The sequence below is a fragment of the Belonocnema kinseyi genome, chromosome 9 (assembly GCF_010883055.1).
Source record: "Belonocnema kinseyi isolate 2016_QV_RU_SX_M_011 chromosome 9, B_treatae_v1, whole genome shotgun sequence".
Taxonomy (NCBI): domain Eukaryota; kingdom Metazoa; phylum Arthropoda; class Insecta; order Hymenoptera; family Cynipidae; genus Belonocnema; species Belonocnema kinseyi.
The window spans coordinates 46,180,887-46,196,933 of NC_046665.1; the positions used below are offsets into that span (position 1 = coordinate 46,180,887).

At 33.7% G+C, this 16,047-nt stretch overlaps 1 protein-coding gene across 1 annotated transcript; it reads left to right on the top strand.

Annotated features, from left to right (window-relative positions):
- The first annotated feature begins 12,962 nt into the window (after positions 1-12,962).
- LOC117180516 (organic cation transporter protein-like) lies at positions 12,963-15,083 on the top strand. The gene is made up of 4 exons (XM_033373014.1): positions 12,963-13,124; positions 13,227-13,466; positions 13,550-13,723; positions 14,871-15,083. Exons 1-4 carry the CDS (start codon positions 12,963-12,965, stop codon positions 15,081-15,083), a joined length of 789 nt encoding a protein of 262 aa, XP_033228905.1.
- Positions 15,084-16,047: the final 964 nt, after the last annotated feature.

Consider the following 16,047-nt stretch of genomic DNA (forward strand, 5'->3'; position numbering starts at 1 on the left):
TAGAAGTTAAAAAAGGGTAAGGCTGGTCAGTAGACCGTTTGTTTAAAATTTGAATCATAAAAAAAATATTAAAAATGAGCAAATTCAGTTTATGGAAAAACGATTAAAGTTGCAATAAAATGTTTAGCAACAATTTTTTTTAAGAATTCGCTTTTTTCAAACGGGACAATGAAACTACATCTGTTTTAATACCAATGTAATTTATGAATTATGATAATATACATTTATGGGAATGATATATAATTTCAGGAACAAACTCGAGTGCGAAGCACGAGATACGTGATGAGAATGTGTTAGTTAAGGTCGAAGGAGCTTTAACAAAAGAGAATTCACAATTACCAAATTACTGTTGCCGATGCTTTCACCTTTAATTTTAAGAAGTCTATACACAAAGATCAAGCGCGCAGCGCGAGGTATGTACATTATCGAGTGCGAAGCGCGAGATTAATATATCATCGAGCTCGAAGCGCGAGAACCATCAGTCGCGCGCCCTGGGCGCGCTCAGACTTGCGGGCGAAGCGAGTCGCGCGCGGAGCGTGCTATGAGAATGTGCGAAGCAGACAGATTTTTGGAACTGCGGTTAACATTGTAAATTAAAAGACTTTTTATAGTAAGAAAGGGAGTCTTTCAAACACAGAAAAATTTTTTGGTCCAAGAAAATGGTTACCAATGGTTACCAACTGCCATAGAGTCCACTATTTTTCGCGGTTAAGATAAGGAGTGCAAAAATATAGGAAATTTTGTGTCAAGCAATTATTAGTTATTGCGAGAAAAAAAATCTGATCGCTACGCGGACAAATTGTCATCGCGCGCAAAGCGCGCGGCTCGCTTCACTAGCTAGTTTGAGCGCGATTGGAGCCCGCGACTTTTGTCCATCTACTACTGTAATTTTCGGTCTTTCCATTTCTCCTACGTTTTTTAAAATGTTTCGGCTTTAGCGAACACATTCTCATCACGTAGCTCGTTCTTCGCACTCGATTTTGTCTAAACTGTCAACTTTTCTACATTATTCTCAACACTTTTATATCAGGGGCGGTCAACGCAATGGGATGTAGACGGCCGCGTACTATTATGATTATATTTAGTTCGCAGACCCATTGTACGCGCGCGGCTGTCGACAGCGGGTGAGCGGGACAAGGGAAGGTTGACTTTTGCAATCGAAAGCATTGACGGTCGACTGGCCCTGGAATTTGAAAACTGTCATGTGAGACTGACAACCTGAAAAACTTGTGTTTGCAAATTTTTATTTGCGTATTGCCATACGAAAGAATGAGTGCAAAATTATGGAAATTTGATTTAATAGGCATAAAAAATGTTTCTTATCTGTCTTTCGTCTCATATTCTACAAATTTTGCTTTCAGTCTTTCATTAACCTTTAATTACAATGAAACGAAAACACATGAAAAAACTATATATACATATACGTGCACTAACACATGCACATACGATCTAGTTGATAAACCAATTGTACGCGGCGCTAGCTCTGGGTATCTATTGCCGCCTACTTCTCATTGCGTTGACCGCCCCTGTTTGCATCAAATATAACCCTCACAGCATGAGATATTGGCGGGATATCCCATTCATCTCCCAGGAGGTCCTAGGGATATCACAAATAATATTGTACAGGACGGAAATCTCGATATCCCTGGAATACCCCAAGGATATCTTAGAATATCCTCAAGATATTATAATTTAACAATATTAGGGTTTTTCCTGGGATTTTATACAAAGTTCAACATTATATAATACAATAATGGTAAAGTCCCCTCTAAAGTCACTTCCGGGTAAATTTCATCATGGCTGTCAGTGTGCGGAAACTTTCGCGCAGTAATAAGTGACCCATTAACAACAGTCAACAATTTGTCGAATATTCGTGCCAAATTATAGTCTATTCTCACTATATTATACAAAGCAACGCGGTACACATTAGTTTGATTGTTTTTTATGATAAGAACTGAGTTTGCCGTTGAAAAGTTCGATCCCTAAACTGCGCAATTTAGATTTTACAGATACCAAAACAGCCAACTTTAAAATTTTTAGAAAATCACTTGTTTTTTATTGTAAGTCGACTGTTATAGTTTCTGAAAATTATTTACGGTAATAATTTTTTGCTAATTATACTGATGTAGGATTTTGAAAGAAACTGAATATTCGATATCGCATAAAGTGGGTTTTTGTCAAACGAATGTTTGTGAATCTTTATGTTTTCAGGCATTCTACATATTTTGATTAATATGTATTTCAGAAATATTGGATTCCATTGCCAAAATTGTGTGTATCCCGCACAGGACATTCAGTGGATATCGTACTGGGCGTCAATCTCGATATCCTTGGAATATGCTACGGATATCCCCGGAGATTTTAGAGACATTTCTGAGGATATCCCATATCCTGCTGAGATATCCTAGGGATATGCCAAGGATCAGCCGCGGATCCAGAGAAGGGTTTGGGGGGGGGGGGGGCACACAATAATTTCCCTCTCCCCTCCACTCTCAAGGGGGAGGTTAATAATAATTTTAAAGTTATTTTCGCCCGGTTCAAATCCGGGCTGAGGCTGATTTTTTCTTGTTCTTAAATAATTATTTGTATGAGAAAATCGTTTTAGCAAATCAAAACTTGTATGATTTATAAATGAGCGCTATCATTTTCAATGTCCTAAATTGAAGAGTAAATCGACAACTTTATGAATTTTCAAAAATTATATCATTTCAGGCAATTTTAAGTTAAAAATATTTATAACTGAGCGATTAGTATTTTTTATCGAACACTGTCTAAATTAGAAGTTAAATTATTTTAATTTTGAGTCGTTGCAAATGAATAATTGTTCAATTGTTATTCATACATAGAAATTTTTTTATTTTTAATCTTTTAATACATTTTATAAATGTATATTTTCTTACTAAAAAATCACTTTAAATATTTCCAGGTACCTCCAAAAAAAAATGATAATCTCGAAATCTTTTTAGATGCCTAAAAACCTACCAAATTTTGTATTAAAATCTTTAAAAATCTACATTTTCTTTTAAATGTTTTGGAATCTACATTATTATTTTTTAAGTTTGTGAAATTTTTAAAAATATTTTTAAATAATCTCTTAAAATTAACTTTTCAAAATAAAAAATTATTGTAAATTTGTTAAGGAATCTAAATAAATTTTTTTATATTTTGAAACCTTTCAAAATGCTTGAAAAGCTTTTACATTTTCTGTTTGAAATCTTAAAAAATCTACATTTTGTTTAAAATTTTGTTGACATCCTTTAAAGTTTCGACTTTTTTTTAACTTTTTCGAAACTTCTAAATATCTCTTAAACTTATTCCTATTTTTGCAAATTCATAACTATTCAATTTGTTATTTATTTATCAAAGTTTTTTATTGTTTTAAAATATTCCTAACTATTCTGCTGAAATTAATTTTTTAAAATAAAAAAATCATTTTGAATTTTACCAGGAATCCTAAGACAATTTGTTTACTATATTAAAACTTTTCATAATCCTTAAAAGGTTCACAATTTTAATTTAAAAAATTAGAAGTATTTCCTCAACTGACTTGCATTTTTTCTAAATAATACATTTTTATCTGTTATTCACATATCAAAATTCAAAATTTTCACTCATAAATAAAATTTTTTTGAACAGAACAATAAAATTAACATTATGACGTTCTATAAAGTTTGAGTTTAGCTCTCTGAAATTTTAACGATTCAAGGCTTTCTGTTTCAAACAATTTAGTTTCGAATTGTTTAGTTTTTAATATTCCATTTTAAATAAACACTCAAACATTGCTGACTATTAAAAAATTGCTCTTTTTCTTAATTAAAAATGTTGAAATTGAAAAGGTTAAAAATGGTATATTTTCTACTAAAACAACAGAATGTTTATAAAGTTACAGTCGGAAGTTTACGTTTGATTAACTACTAAGGCTTTTGAATTGAAGTAGTTCAATTTTTACGTCAAAATCTGTTGTAATAAGTAAGCCTTTAAAAGAGGTATGGAAGGTAGTAGATAGAGAAAGAAAAAGAAGAAAAAGAGTAAACCAAGATATTGAAATGATAGAATAGAAAAATATTTTTTGGGTTTTCTAGGAGGAGTAGAGAGAAAAGTTGTAAAGGGAGGAAAATATAGTAGAGAAAGAGACGAGGAAAAGGAAATTTCAAGGGAAGAAATAGTTAAAGTTTTAGGAATAATGAAGGATGGAAAGGCACCTGGTATAGATGAGATTCCAAACGAAGTATGGAAATATGGAGGGAAAGAACTAGAGGAATGGACATGTATAATGTGTAATAGAGTATGGAGAGGAGAGGGGTGGCCAGAGTTATGGAAAGAAGGAGTAGTTATACCAATAGTAAAGAAAGGCAAGGGAGAGGAGGTTAAAGATTATAGGGGGGTGACGTTGATGCCAACACTGTATAAAGTATATGTAACTATTTTGTCGGAGAGATTGAAGATAGAAGTTAAAGAAAAAAAGATCGCGTCACCGAATCAGACAGGGTTTAGAAAAGTAATGGGGGTAATGGACAACATATATGTTCTGAACTATCTAGTAAATAAGATAATTAAAAGGGAAAAAGGGGCAATGATAGCAATGTTCGTGGACTTAAAGGCGGCGTTTGGCTCATTAGACCGAGGCGAAATATACAAAGTTATGGTAAAGAAGGGGATAAGAGAGGGATTAATAAAGAGAGTATCAGACATTTTTAGGGAGACAAGAAGCAGGGTAAAGGTAGGAGAGCAAGTAGAAGATAGTTTCTGGTTGGTAAGAGGTGTGAGACAAGGGTGTCCTCTGAGCCCACTTTTATTTAATTTATTAATATCAGACTTGGAAGAAGAAATGAGGAGAAAGGGTTGGGGAGGAGTTAGGATAGGGAAGGAAAAGATATATACACTGAAATACACAGACGACATAGTGTTGATGGCAGAGGATGAAGAAGGGATGGCGGGATTAATTACAGGATTAGAGAAATACTTAGATGGGAAAAAGCTGAATGTAAATGTAGAAAAGACAAAGATAATGAGGTTTAGAAAAGGAGGAGGAAGGAAGAAAGAATGGTCAGGGAGATGGAAAGGAATAGAGTTAGAAGAAGTCAAAGAGTATAAATATTTGGGATATATCTTGCAGACGAATGGAGATCATACAGCTCATGTAAGAGAAAGGATAAAAAAGGCAGCAGGAGTAATGAAACAGATATGGGGAATAGGAAAACGTAGGTTCAAAAAAAAATTGGAGAAGGAGAATTTGGTTATTTGATACGCTTGTATGGCCGGTTTTAGGTTATGGAGCAGAGATATGGGGATGGAAAGAAAGGAAAGATATTGAGAGTTTAAAAGAAAGATATATAAGGTGGACACTAAGGGCAGACTGGAGGACGTCAGGATATATGGTGATAGAAGAAGCGCAAAGGGATAAGTTAAGTATTAGAGCGGGTACGAGGGCATGGAAATTTGAGACAAAGCTGAGGGAGGGAAAGGGAGGGGAGTTGGCGAGAAAGTGTTTGATGGAGGTAGAAGAGAGGAGAGGGAGGGCGATCGAATTAACGAGGTGGGAAGAAGAAAGGAGAGAGTTCTTTAATGATAGAGAAATAGAAGACGGGACTGGCGTAAACTATGAAGAATTGGAAAAAAGGGAGAGGGAAAGACAATTAACAGAAAGATGGGGGGCGATTGAGGAATCAAAATACAATAAATGGTATAAGATGATAAAAAAGGAAGGGATGCCAAAGTATTTAGAAAAGGGATGGGGAGAGAGAAGGTGGACCAGAATAGCAAGATTTAGACTGGGAAACGAGGTAAGGAAGGGGATGTACTGGGAAAAAGAAAAGAACAGAATGTGTAGAATATGTGAATGGGAGGAGGAAACATGGGAGCATGTATGGGAAGGATGTGGGAGAGGAATGGAAGATAAAGGAAGCTGGAAAAAAAATGTGGTTAAAATTCTAGGGGAAGATGTATTAGGAGAAGAATGGATGAAGGAGTTGGAGGGTGCTAGAGGAGCAAATGAGGGTGAATAAAAGAAAACACGTTAAAAAGGTAAATGGGGGTATAAAAAAGTGAAAGAAAAAGGAAACGCAAGTCGCTTAGATTAGAAGCGTGAAAATTGTAAGTAATGGTAAAGTAAAAGTTAAGTAGACTAAGATGCGTTTGCGTTCTCATGCTCTCTCGCTCTCGCTTGCACTCTCGCTTTCGTTCGCTCACTCACTCGATTGCTAACAAGTCCTAAATTGCGCTATCGCAGAAAATAGAAATAAGGAACTAGATATAAGACTTTATGTAAATAGTTGTAAATAATTGTATATATAGAAAGGATAAGATTGTAAAAAATATATAGATTTAAACGGAAAGATTGTAAGGAATGGAAATCATGTAAACCCTTAGGGGACACATTATGAATAAAGAAGAAGTAAGCCTTTAAAACTGTACATTAAAATTCTTTAAATGGAAAATGTACCCTAAAAAATGAGAATCTAAAATGGAAATTTTTTATGGTAAAAAATTTTAGAATTACACATTGTAAACTTCATGATTTCATGATTAAAAAAGATAGCAATTATGCTTAGTATTTTTAAAAAAAGTTGAAATCAAACTTATTTTAAATTGTATTGTATATATTGTGATATAAGATTCTTGATATTTTCTAGATTTTTCTTTTAAAAACTTGTAAAATTCCGGGTCAAAGAAAAAATTCACTATCACTCCCCGGTCTAAAATAATTCCCAGTCATTTTCCAGTTTTCCGGTCCAGAGATCACCCTGAATCATGATATTTCATAACCTAATTTCTTTCTTCTCGAATGATAATACATATTTCGTGCTTGGTGTCTTAACAATTTTTCATTGAAGTCTTATTTTTTTTAATGTATGCAATCTCTAGTTGATTTTCGCATTTCTTTAGTTCTTGGTATCAGCTTGAACTTTTGTTATCATAACGGCAAACATTATCTTTTTATAACGAAGGCAAGAATGAAGAATCTTGAAAAAAATTATCTTCAAAAAACGAAAGTCGCTTTAAAATAGCCAGAATACAGAAATAAAATATTTACCATTATTGATAGTTGTAAAACGTTACCTCGCAAATCTCGCAATCAGCTGAGTTCGCTCCCTGTTCAACTTAAATGGTTATTCACAATAAAATGATCTGTCATACGTCCATGAGAGAATTCGATACCGTGATTGGCTGCGAGAATTACATGGTTGGGAATTTACATTGGCTGTCATGCTCTCTTGCCGCATGTGGATACGACACAAGAGTGACAGCGCCGGTGTTGGAAATACATTATAACATTGATATACGTTACCAGAGTATCTGTACGTAACTACATGATATAAAATGGCCGCTACATTTCAAAAATATACCCTGAGAATTGATGTTTTCTCTATAACCGTATTCAAGAAGGAAATTCGCTTTCCAGTATTATATATAATAATTTTTTAAATAATTATCTTATTTGCAAAATTCGAGACTGGACTTTTAGGAGGGGGGCAAGTCGCCGTGCCCCCACCCCTGGATCCGCACCTGCCAAGGATTGCTTATTCAGATATTGCAAAATAAAATACGAATTGTATTTATCATGATTACTTTAATACTTGTTTCTTCTTTTGCATTAAATTATATTTTTAACTGCGCTGAAACATGTATCACTTCAATAAATGTATATTGTTATGTTACAAACCTTATTATGCATGGAAATTGAAACATACTTGTTTATATTCTCATATTTTTATACAAATCGTATACAAATTTAATTTTTGTCATTGTTCTGTTTCACGAATAAAGCAAAAAATACTTATCCTATAAAAAAGTAATTTATTGCAAGTTTGTAGATCTTTTTAGGTGCACAATTTTTGTATATCAATCTCTTTTCGTATCTTGCTTTGTTTGACCACAAAATGGAGTTATTTCTTATTCATTAGTATTGTTTGCGATCAAAATTTGAATTTTCGATTTTTTTTAACAGAATTCTAAAGGTTGTTTAGACAATCTTCTAGGGCCTTGAAAAAGTAACTTTTTTCTCTTGGCATTTTCCCATATGAAGCTTTGTTTGGCTTCCAATGTTCGTTTTCGTTTGGTGTTTTGGATTTTGAGAATGCTATAACTTTTGTAATTTTTATTTGATCAAAAAAGTCATAGCGATAAATTGTTCGTATTTTTTGTCTGCTATAAATATGGTCGATGGAATTTTCAAATCTTGAAAGAAGTGGTCTCAAAAATTTGGAAAATTCTCCCACTTTTTAAATTTTTATCAAAAACTGCTGGCTAACAAACTTAATCTTTCCTTTTGGCCCTTAAACTATGCGCCAAAGAACAATCCAATCCGATTAGTTTTTTGAATGTTTTCGGGTATATAGACAACTACGACAACAGGTGGCCTCAAAACGTCGACATTTGATAACATACGCGTAAGTCAGTTTTCACATAAAACTAATACCTTGTCATTATGGATGAGAATATTGTTTGTTTTAATATTCATTTTAATATTCAAAAATATTCATTGTTTTTTGTGCGATTAAAATTTGAATTTTCGATTTTTTTTAACAAAATTCAAAAAGTTGTTTAGACAATCTTGTAGGGCCTTGAAAAAGAAACCTGTTTTCTTTTTTTGACTTTTTCCTATATCACGCTTTGTTTGGCTTGAAGTGTTCTTTTTTGTTTGGCTTTTTGGATTTTGAAAATCCAATAACTTGGTCATTTTTATTTCATCAAAAACCTCATGGAGATAAATTTTTCGTATTTTTGGGTACAATACATAGCGTTCAATAGAATTTTTAAATCTTGAAAGAAAGTGGTCTCAAAAATTTTGAATATGCTCTCACTTTTTGAGTTTTTTTTTTTAAACTGCTGGTTAACAAACTCGATCTTTCTTTTTGGTCCCTAAAACTGTGTACCAGAGCACAACGCAATCCGATTCTCTGAACCCTTTATTTTTGTCTAAATATTTTATTTTCGTAATTTATTGTAGATATGTATTATCAATATTATTTATCAATCATTAATTTATTTTATTATTTTTGAATATTATATTTCACATTACCGGTTCTGGACGTTATACTCCAGCCTCTCTAACCCTTTTATTCTTTCAGACTTGCCATTCTAATAAATTTAATTTTCTTTTTTACCTTTGTTCAAAACTTCAATGTTAGAGTTAGAAAGGTACATTTTCGAAGTATATAATATCGACTATTTTGAATTTTCTTTGCCAATTCAATTTTCGAATTTTCGATCGCAGCGATTCCGCGGAATAGAGAAACAGTTAAGAGACTATCTTATACACATATAGAACTTCATGGGGCATGGATACAAAATATGTGTTGATACAACGTTATTTTTGCTGATGCTTCAATTCGCAATCAACAAATTACAGTTTTGTCGTTGCTTTGACCTTGAATTTTAAAAAGTTTGTGCACAAACGTGGGGAAGTAGAAAGACCGAACATGCAGCGCGAAATAAATACATTATCGAGCGCAAAGCGCAAGAACCAAAAGTCACGCAACCTATAAATGCGCTGAAACTTGCAAGTGATAGGAATGTGCCCGCGCAGCGAGCAGATTATTTTTCGTCTGAAAGTTCAACCAATTGTTAATTTCTTTTCACATTCCTAATCCTTTCTCAAGGATGAAAAAGATTCCATTCCGCAATTTTATTACAAAACCTCGCTCTGCCCTATCGCATTCTAATTCCATTCTAATTCTTCATGTTCACGTTGGCCAACAGTTTTGGAAACATGAAACTTGTCACACCATAGACTGCAAGTTTTCAAGCATTTTTGCCGCGAAGATTTAAACCTCGATTTAAATAAGTAATTCATAAGAATAACATTAAAAATTGCAAAGGAATGCTAAAATTATAATAAAATAGCCATTATTATAGTAAAGTATAGCAAAATATAGTAATATTTTACAATTTTCCAAATAAAGAAATATGTCCCCTGACGGACCGAAGGAACCGAATGGAGCCTCTACATTGTACCCGAAAAGACCCCATTTGGTTCCTTTTTAAAAAACTAAAAAAAAATAGCAAAATCAACTTTTAAATTGTTGAAATTTGGATTCTACGGTAAAATTTGCATTAGAAACTCACGGAGTTATCGCAATATTTTTTCTTGCATCGTTAAAAACTTTTAAAAATAAAATACCTGTCATTTACATGGACCGAAGGCGTCTTCAAGTGCATCTTCTTTTAGGAGCAGTTAATAAGCGTTCCGTCGGTAAGTTTAAGAATTTTGTCTGGATGCTAGCGCCACGTTGTGGAAACCTCAGACAACAACGCTGCGATGCAAGTGAGAGAGAATTTTATTTTTAAACTTCGCGCGCAACATACTACTTCAGATATTACGGATGTGCTTGAAGTCACCTTCAGCAGAAGTTAATGAAACATTTTTAAATTTTTAACGCTGCAAAAAAAAGTACTGCGATTACCCCGTGAGTTTCTAATAGAAAATTTATCGTAGAATCCGAATTTCAACAGTTTAAAAGTTGATCTTGCTGTTTTTTTTTTTTTAGTTTTTTAAAAAGGAACCGAATGGGGGCGCAATGGGGTCCCTGGCGGACCGAAGGAACCGAGTGGAGCCTCTACAAAGTACCCGTAAAGACCCCCATGGGTCCCCATTCGGTTCCTTTTTAAAAAAACTCGAAAAAACAGCAAAATCAACTTTTAAATTGTTAAAATTCGGATTCTACGTTAGAATTCCCTATAGAAGCTCACTGAATAATAGCAATAGTTTATTTTACAACGGTAAAAAGTTAAAAAATATATAAGAGGAATAACGCCTGTTCACGGCTACTTACAGGCGATGCGATTGCAGTGTAGCAGTCAACAGGCGTTATACGTCTTATATTTTTGAAAACTTTTTACCGTTGTAAAAAAAAACTATTGCGATTATTCCGTGGCCTTCTATAGGGAATTATAACGTAGAATCCGAATTTCAACAATTTAAAAGTTGATTTTGCTGATTTTTCGAGTTTTTTAAAAAGGAACCGAATGGGGACCCAATGGGGTCTTTACAGGTACTTTGTAGAGGCTCCATTCGGTTCCTTCGGTCCGCCAGGGGTCTTTTCTGAATCTGCAAATGACAGATCCGCAATTCGCAGAGTCGTCTTTTGAATGGATTCTTTTATCCTGGGTTTGTAGAGGCTCTATTCGGTTCCTTCAGTCCGCCAGGAATCCTCTAATCCAAACTCTTGAAATGTAAGATAGTAACTTTTTTTAGAGAAAATTTCGATTAATAAGTAGTCATTTTGATATAAAACTTGAGTTTAAACTTAACAATTACTAAAATAATTAAATACAGCCGATAATTAGTCGAGATTTTTTAATAAAGTAAATGAGTGTCCCCCTTTCATATTTGTAAGCTAAAATGGAGTCATACTTTTTACGTAAAGAAGTTGATCTGGAAACTCCCTCAAAGTACGTATAGGCGCCATCGAAAGTTAAGATATGTAAAAAATCAAAATATTAGCGGGGGCCCATAAAAATTAGTTTCCTATACATTTTTAATCAATAAATATATTTTGGATTGCATCGTAAACAAATAAATTTAAAGTGCCGTAATATAATTGATGACAGAATACCCCTTTCACTGTTACTGTTTCCATACGAATAATTTATTATTCTTTTTGAAAATATTTTCTTAAATAGGATCCAAAACATGCTTTAGGGAATTTTTAAGGCATAATATGGGTAAAAATAAATTGGAGGACGGTATGACTTATAGAAGTACAACTGTAAATCGTAGATATTATTGGATATTATTTTCACTCTTTCCATCGCAATGTAACATACATGCCAGCAGTCCGCCTCTGCGAAGAACTGCAGTATGTAATTCAACCGGGATTTTTCCACCTGGGGAAACTTTTGAGTTAGCTGGAACTCCACTCGAAGCTTCGAGCTTTTTGCATACTTATTATTTTTGTCTTGTAAGGCTAGTCCATTTTAGTCCCGTAGCACTGCGGTTAAAACGTATTTTACGATCGCTTTTTACTTTAAAACCCCGGTGAAACAGAGGTCTATACACTTGTCACACTCACTGCTAAAGTATCGTTGAGTCTTTTGACATAAGTACATATAACGCCAGAAGACTCCACAACGAGTGATGGCCCACGGCTTTGTCTAAATTTATTAGCAGTACTCGCATTTGCCTGGACTTTTGACCAGGAGAGAGGAAACTGCAGAAAAACACCTTTCGAGCTAAGCTGATTTTTTGACATGCAAGCATAAAGGCAGACATTCAACCATACTAATAGAATGCAGACAATCAACCTTGGCGTAAGAACTCCTGCTCGACATTGTTTCAAAAATTTAAACACAGCGAATACACATCCCGGTCATACGTCGCAGGTGGTCGCCTATCTGAGTCCTGTCCACGCTCGAAATAGCTTGACATCTGAACTGTACGCGCGTCGAACTTCACATCTAAATAATAATTATGTCAGGAGTAACTTATTCGCTATTCTAAAGTAGGCGAATAGTAAGTACAGGGTGCCCGCAAGTGAGGGAAAACCTGGAAATAATAGAAAGGCGAAGGAATTTTGTTGGTCAGAAAAACTTAGGGATTTTCATTAAATTGATTATTCTTCATGAAGAAAAAGAAATCGCACAATGATATCGCAAAACCTCTATATTGAAATAAAGCGCAATATGATAACGTAGAAGCAGGTTCCGAAGCTCTGTATACGATATTATAATGTACTAACATCCCTTGGCCACTACTAGAATCCTCGTATATACTCGTATAATATAACTAAATGATAATATAATGTAAAATCGTGCAATGTACGATATTACGATTTCACACTATTATAATGCGATAATTAAACTTTTGCGGCCATCCTGTGCGAGTATAATTAAACAAGAATTAATAATGTTTGGGACTTTATGGGTCTCAATCTATAAACAGTCAACAATCACGAAATTGTCTATAGTCGCTGGACTGTTTCTTATCTCCTTGTCAGTGTGAACTCGATTCAGGTACAATTATGATATCTTTGGCGAGTCATGAATACGGAAAAGACCCTTTACTGCGAGCACTTGGAGAACTCGGCGAAGGATCTATTTTTTTGTGGAAAATCTTTTTCATTTCGATTGTGCCAACATTACTCAGTGGAATGCAAGCGATATCTTACGTATTTACAGCAGAAGTAAGCAAATATATCGATAAACTAATCAGATTTTACATTTCTAGCTTAAATTTTATTTTATTATTTTCGCACATATTATTTTTTATCAAATATTTTCGGCAGATACCTACCCACTGGTGTGAAGTTGAAGAATTAAGTGCATGCAACTGGACGAGAAATCAAATAAAAACAATTTCTTCTGCGAGTTCCTGCACTTCCTATAATTATAATTATACATATTTTGTGGAAATTGGATATGATGGAGCCTTAAACTACACTAAATATCACAAATTGCCAGAAACTTCAGAGTGCTCAAATTATTTATTTGCAAATAACCTTGACCGAAAATCAATAGTTGAGGAAGTGAGTTATCAACACAAAACTTTCACTTTAATTATAATCACATTTGAAATTTTATTTTTATTATACCTTTGAATATTTTTTAGTGGGGCCCTATTTGTGGAAATGCACACCAAAGACCAACTGTCCAAATGGTTTTGATTCTGGGAAAGACAATAGGAGCCGTTCTTTTTGGTACTCTCTCAGATAAATTTGGAAGAAGAACAGTTTTTATAATTGGAGTTATTTTATTGAGTATTTCTGGACCTTTAAGTGCATTTGTGCCTTGTTATTGGATTTTTATTATTCTCATATTGCTAATTGGATGCAGTCATCCAGCTATTCTGAATTCCTCCTACACAATCTGTAAGTTTCTTCAATTCAATAATTTAATTAAGTAATGAATTCATTTTTTATTACAGTTTTGTGTTTAATGTAAGTAACAGAAGTAGCAGAAAATAAGCACAGACAATGGATGGGAATTGCTTATAATTGTGGTTTTCCAGTCGGAACAATAATTGTTACTGGAGTAGCATACTGTTCTAGCGATTGGAGACATGTGCAACTGGCATGTACCGTTCCTGCTTTAATTTTAATATTATTTATATGGTAAGTATAATTAAAAAATTTTAAACCCATGCTATCAATCCTTTAATTGTTGAAATTAGAATGAGGAACAAGTTGTTTTTTTCGGAATATATTCCAGGTTTCTTCCAGAATCTCCAAGATGGTTAATTTCCAAAGGACACAGAAACAAAGCAAAAAATATTATTGAGAAACCTTATGGTAAAATTATCCCAAATATTATGAGAATTTCTATAATAATATGGGAAAGTTTGATTGTGGAATCAAATAATTCTGAATCAGAGGGAAAGAAAAAACTCAATTTTTTATACAAACATTTCGAAAGTCTAAGGTTACTTTATTCATATTGTGAATTAAGGAAAAGAGCTATCATATACGTTTCATTGCTTTTAACCTCAGTGTCTTATTATTCTTTAGGTAATCGCAATTCTTTCTCATAATTCTATTTATGCAAATAAAAAATGTAATTAAGGAAATTTGTAATATTATCAGGAGTTTCAATCTTTCAGCTATGAATGGCAGAATTTTTTCCTTAATTTGTACCTCTATATTTTGATTCCCCACGGTTGGTATAAACAATTTCTTTATAATAGTGAAACCCTTCAATAGCCCTTCCGATAAATGACGCCGCACCGCAGATAGGTGTGACAGGAACTGCGCGGGGTCTGCCGTTGTCAATCAGATGAGCACTCAGGCGTGAACAAACAAAAGCGGAGCTTGCTATAATTAGTTAGTTCCCACCCACAGTCAGACCCAAAATCAGCGATATAGAAAAGTTTCACTGTATTTATATCAAAAGATCTGCAAATATCGAGTTTTAATTAATTGCGATTGAATTTTTAGGTAGTGAAGAATATAGCTTTCGGATCCAGTGTAACAATCTTGAATCTTGGAAGTCTTTTAGCTCCTCTTATTGTCAATATGTTAGGAGACAAAGCCTGGCGAGCACCAAACACACTTTGTGCTCGTTTTGTTTTATTCGCTGGATTTTTGTCTCTCAAACTTCCTGAGACAAAGGATAGAAAACTAAGTGATACAGTCGCCGAAGAACTCTAATAATCAAAATATTTGAAGAAGCCCTTGTGCTGCTGAGTTACAGAACTGATTTAATTGTAACGCTAGCGACATTGTCATACGACATATTGACATAGGTCAATAACTTGAGACAAAAACTTGTAATTGAACAATAAATTGACCTTTGCTCTTTCGTAATACTTCTCTTCTCGGTTATAAGTAATGATTCTGATTATGAGAGTAAAATATTTATACAATTTTTATTCAATTGTGGCTTTATCTCCATGTCCTTTTTTGTTTTTTAGTTATTAATTATTATGATTTAGAAAAATTGAAAGAAGTATTTTATAACGCTCATTAATTAAAACTAATTAACTGATTGGACATTTTCAGTCATTTAGCTAATTCCCATGAGGGTATATTTAGAAGCAGGCAACAGTTTTGAAAATGCTTTCGGCTGAGCAGACGCCTATCTAATGGACAGTGTGAATTTAATTAAGCTGGAATAAAAGGCAGGATTGCCAAATAATGATAAAAAAGTGACCCTCTGCTCCGAACCTGTGGAAAAGTTTGTAAATAATCTGGATTTTTATAAAACATTTTTATCGTGTCGATCATCCCAACAAAATTTAGTGTAATTCACGCATTTCCTTATATATTTAGAGTAGAGGTAAAAAATTTATTTAATTTTCACAGTTGAAAAATTATTATCAACATATTCTCATTTTTTAAATGCCTTATTTTTATTTGGAGATCTTAAAATGAATATTTTGAAAATAATTCAAATTGAACATTTCAAAACCGATAATGGAGGGAGGTCATTCGGTTTTTTAATCGCGTGCAAAACTACAAATCTTACCAACATTTCGTAAACATTGCAGCTCACTTCTTCAGGGGTTGTTGTTCATATATACGAGGGTGGATTGATAAGTTTCCGGCCTGACCAAGAGATGGCGCCACTAGGCCTACCTTGAGGTGGCGTTCTATAGTACCATCCTTAGATAGC